Source organism: Engraulis encrasicolus, chromosome 24 (genome assembly GCF_034702125.1).
Source record: "Engraulis encrasicolus isolate BLACKSEA-1 chromosome 24, IST_EnEncr_1.0, whole genome shotgun sequence".
In the NCBI taxonomy this organism is placed as follows: Eukaryota; Metazoa; Chordata; class Actinopteri; order Clupeiformes; family Engraulidae; genus Engraulis; species Engraulis encrasicolus.
In genome coordinates this window covers 9,284,677-9,289,676 of record NC_085880.1, presented here as the reverse complement: position 1 = coordinate 9,289,676, position 5,000 = coordinate 9,284,677, and the positions used below count along the sequence as shown (strand labels likewise).

The window sequence follows — 5,000 nt, the reverse complement described above, 5'->3', positions numbered from 1 at the left end:
ATAATCTGTCTTGACTTTCTCCAAATGAGAAGAAAATGAGAGCGAGCTGAAGGAGAGCGAGAGAGAGGGGGGGGGGGGGAGAGAGAGGGAGAGGGACAGAGAGAACCACTGTGCTATAGCTGGTAGCTGGTCCCTCTCTCTCTAATAGAATGATTTCCACTTAGCCAAGGCTCGCCTGTTTGCCGTACTAGTACAAAGCACATCACTGGCTGCACTGTCCATCACCACTATCTCTTTGCCACTGTCTTTCCATCTCACTCTTCTCTCTCTCTCTCTCTCTCTCTCTCTCTCTCTCTCTCTCTTTCTCTCTCTCTCTCTCTCTCTCTCTCTCTCTCTCTCTCTCTCTCTCTCTATCAATCATCCAGTATGTGTTCGTCTCTCACCCCTTCTCACTCTTTCTCTTTATCTTTCTCTTTATCTTTATCTTTATCTTTATCTTTATCTTTATCTCTGTGTGTGTATGTGTGTGTGTATGTGTGTGTGTACGCGTGGGGGGGTTGCTTTCCATCATCCTCCACATCAATGGCGGCAATCATTAATACGCAATTATTCATGCCCCCCTAAACCAAGGAAGAGTGGTGTCCCTTAGCATGTACACACACACACACACACACACACACACACACACACACACACACACACACACACACACACACACACACACACACACACACACACACACACACACACACACACACACACACACACACACACCAAACAGAGAGGAATGGTTTCCATTAACGCTTCACTGCTGTAGGCCAGTCCAAATTAGATCGAATGCACTGAATGCAGGAGGTCCTGTGTGTCTTACAGCTCAATTTGCTAGTCAGTTCACTGTTGATTATTGCAGTGGTTCCCAAGCTTTTTCAGGTGAGTCCCCCTTTTGCACATAGGAATATGTCCACTAGGCTACCTCTCTTGATCCAAATGGCAAATATCTCTTGTCCCTTAAAGGGACACTGTGCAGGAAATGGTCAAAAAAGGTACTGCAACTATGCTGCTCATTGAAACTGGGCTGCCTATTGCCAAATTTGATCTTTACATGAAAGTTTACTAAGTAATAAAGAAATATTTTCTAGTATGGTCCAAGTAGAGTCATTTTTGCAGCTAAAAATGGCTATTTTTGGAAATTCAAAATGGCGGACCATGGAGAAGATCCCCCTTTTCATGTATGAAAAGTGCAATTTTTCCAGTCAAAATGAATACTTAGAATTTGATGGTGGTGGTAAGTATTCATGAAAAAGGTAACATTAGTGAATGGGCGGCATGAATTCTGGAAATAAACAGCTAAAAATCTCACAGTGTCCCTGGATTTTAATGTAGAAATGTAAGGAAAGGTAAATACAGTACACTAATCAAGACTGTTACTAACCAATTGGAATGGTTATATTATATGAAAACATACCTGTATATTAAGGGTTTTATACAAATGCTCTGCGTCCCCTCTGCAGTACCTTTGTGGCCCCACCAGGGGTCCCAACCCCCAGTTTGGGAAGCGCTTGGCTATTGATAAATCACTGAGACGTTGGCTGAAGACTCGAGACTGCTCAAGGTCGCTGTATTGATGGGTGAACAGTGGACAGACTTGATGCATCTTCATATGTATTGTATTGGCAGGGAGATGGATTTTTTGTATGGATTTCGCAAAACACTACAGCTTTTTTCTACTGTTGCAGGAACTTGGTTCCTGTCCATCTTATTTTGAAGAATGTATGTGAATAACTAAGATGACCTGGATCAGTGAGAAGCTTTAGTTTAGACAGGATTTTTAGATTCAATATACATACATATGTGTATAAGATTCGAATGGGCATGCATCAGCCTCTACCTGCACTATTTACTGTCCCAACTAGACTATAAACATTTCTGCCTATGTAGATAACAAAAACGGTTTATTTCACATTGCAAAAATAGTCAAGGGATTTTGGACCTAAAAGTGTATTTTTAGGAAGAAATATTTAAAGGTGCACTGTGTAATATTTTTAGTAGTTTATTTCCAGAATTCATACTCGCGGGCAGTGAAACTCAAAACTTGGAGTGCTGTCCTGTTCTCTTTATTTCATATATTTTTGAGGAATGAGCACCCAGTTTTTTTTACTTTGGTTGAGTTGAGCGCGTTACAATACTTACCGCCACTGTCAAATTCATTATGACTGGAAAAGTATTCTTTATGACTGGAAAAATTGCCCTTTTCACACATGAAAAGGGGGATCTTCTCCCTGGTCCACCATGTTGACCTGCAAAACTTACTATACAGTACATTGGTCATACTAGTAAATATGAGATTATCATTTAGCAAATATTCATGAAAAGATCAAATTTGGCAATAGGCAGCACGTTTGTAATGAGCAGCATAGTGGCAATGCCTACTCTGGCCACCATCCTACACAGTGCACCTTTAAATGCAAGAATAATAGCACCTCATTCTTTGTGTTCTGGAGCCTAAATGTCATATTGTTCTGTGTCGCTTCCATATAGTGCTTTCTGTCTCATTACTGGAGGTATAAATAGCTGTGAGGTTGGTTATTCTCTGCTGCTTATTCAGATAGTGTGAGGCCCAGAGGAGAGATTGGTCTAGCTCACGTGAACACACACACACACACACACACACACACACACACACACACACACACACACACACACACACACACACACACACACACACACACACACACACACACACACACACACACACACACACACACACACACACACACACACACACAAAGCCCTGGAGAGTTCTCACCTGAGGAAATGAGTCGGTTTCTTCCGCCCACAGACCATCTGACTGGGCATCCAAATATTCTAAAATAGATATAATGAAAGAGAGAGGATATAAAGAAAGAGAGAAATAAAGGAAGAAAATGAGAAAGAAAGAAAGAAATAGAAAGAGAGACAGGAATAGCGGAAGAATGAAGGAAAAAAAGAAAGAAAGGAAGAAAAAGATATAGGATGTGGTGGGAGGATGGGAAGAGAAAAAGGATCTATGAATGAGAGAAAGTAAAGAGAAGAGTACAAAGTAGTGGAAATGAAGGAAGAGAAAGAAAGAAAGAAAGAAAGAAAGAAAGAAAGAAAGAAAGAAAGAAAGAAAGAAAGAAAGAAAGAAAGAAAGAAAGAAAGGAATTAGAGGAATAGAAAGTGGTGATTCAGTGTGATGTGTGATGGAACTGGGGCAGACCCACCAGATGGAACTGGCCCAATTATTTCACTCCTGCCCATGTGCTCAGTGCCGCACCAGCACACACAGACATACAGCATGTATGCATACACACCCAGACGCACACTGTGCACAGACACACACATGCGCGCACGCACACACACACAAACACACACACACACACACACACACACACACACACACACACACACACACACACACACACACACACACACACACACACACACACACACACACACACACACACACACACACCACATTTTAGCAGTAGGTAGTTTACTCATACACACATCATGGTTTCAGACGAGGCTATAAAAGTGTGCAGATGTTGGTGGTTTATAACAGGTGCTGCAAGTCAATGATCTCTGCTGATCACACAGTTTACACCACTCCCAATTGTGTGTGTGTGTCTGTGCACACCACTGTGTGTGTGTGTGTGTGTGTGTGTGTGTGTGTGTGTGTGTGTGCGTGCGTGCGTGCATGCGTGCATCTCGGTTGGTGTGTGTGTGTCTGTACATGCCACTGTGTGTGTGTGTGTGTGTGTGTGTGTGTGTGTGTGTGTGTGTGTGTGTGTGTGTGTGTGTGTGTGCGTGCGTGCCTGCATTACTAATTTTTTTCTTTCTTTCTTTCTCCTCCGTCCGCAGGACATGTGTAGTGACGTGGAGGGCCAGTGTGAGAGGATCAGTGATCAGCTTCTCTCCCTGGAGGACCAGCTGCAGACTGCCATCGACAACAAGGACCAGCACCTGACACATATCCTTTACTGTAAAAAACACCTGTGTGTGTGTGTCTGTGTGTGTGTCTGTGTGTGTGTCTGTGTCTGTGTCTGTGTCTGTGTCTGTGTCTGTGCCTGTGCCTGTGTCTGTGTCTGTATGCAAGCATTGTGTGTTCCATTTGTTCCATTTGTTCCATTTGTAACTGAAGTAATTCGACCGCTGTCCACCACACCATCTCTATGAAGCTTTGGGGGTAACGTTTACTAACATGTTACTGCCTATCTCTGCTAGTTAGCATCTGATACACATATCCCCCTAAACCTCGCTCCCATCAGGGTCACGTCATCAGCATAGCGGAGGTCAGATTGAGCAGTCCGACACCTGGTGCTAGAACTCAATACCTCACAGCAACCCTCTGGCACGGGAGCACAGGTGTAAAACTACTGACCTAAAGGTTTGCTATCACATCTGCATGGGGATTCGTGAGGGAAGTTGACCAATGTTCTACTGGCAAAGTCTCCTAGTTGCCATCCGTTACGCTTGTGCATGTCTTCATGGGTGTGTATGTGTCCATCCATGCATAATGTCTTTATGTTTGTGTGTATCTGTTTGAGTGAGGTCATGTTTGTAATGTAGCAAAGTGCGGTCTGCTATTTGGCTTTCACTGAAAATATAAAGTTATTGTCTTTTTTTTGTAAATCCAAAACCACGAAGATTGAAGCTGATAGTTCTGCCTGATAGAATGGGTCTGCCTCTGCCTATTTTGCTGATAGTCAGTGAATTTTTTGCCAACAGCCATTCTTCTTGCATGCATGGTGGCATGGCCTCTGGATTGTAATGGGTTCTTTGACATTCTAAAGTGCTTGGTCTGCTGGTTTCCCATAAAAGTTATGTAAAACACAAGATCAGCAGCGTGTGCGCATTGTTGTTTCCCTGAAAACGTGCCTCAGTGGAATAGGCAAACAGGCTACATACGTATATATCTTTTGCGAGGTTTTACTTTGCACGTGTCTCTGTTGAACTTAGCTTTTCTATTCTTCTATTCTATTGAGTCCATCACATCAGTTCATCTGAGCATAAAGCATTTATCTCCACTGTGAAAGATA

General features: G+C 42.9%; 1 protein-coding gene across 2 annotated transcripts in view; it reads left to right on the top strand.

Moving 5' to 3' along the window:
* Positions 1–5,000, top strand: part of disc1 (DISC1 scaffold protein) — a 103,952-nt gene that overhangs the window by 84,327 nt on the left and 14,625 nt on the right. For both annotated transcript variants that reach the window (XM_063191570.1, XM_063191571.1), the window contains exon 14: positions 3,823–3,931. In XM_063191570.1, coding sequence (XP_063047640.1) covers positions 3,823–3,931 — 109 coding nt within the window. The remainder of the gene's footprint in view (positions 1–3,822; positions 3,932–5,000) is intronic.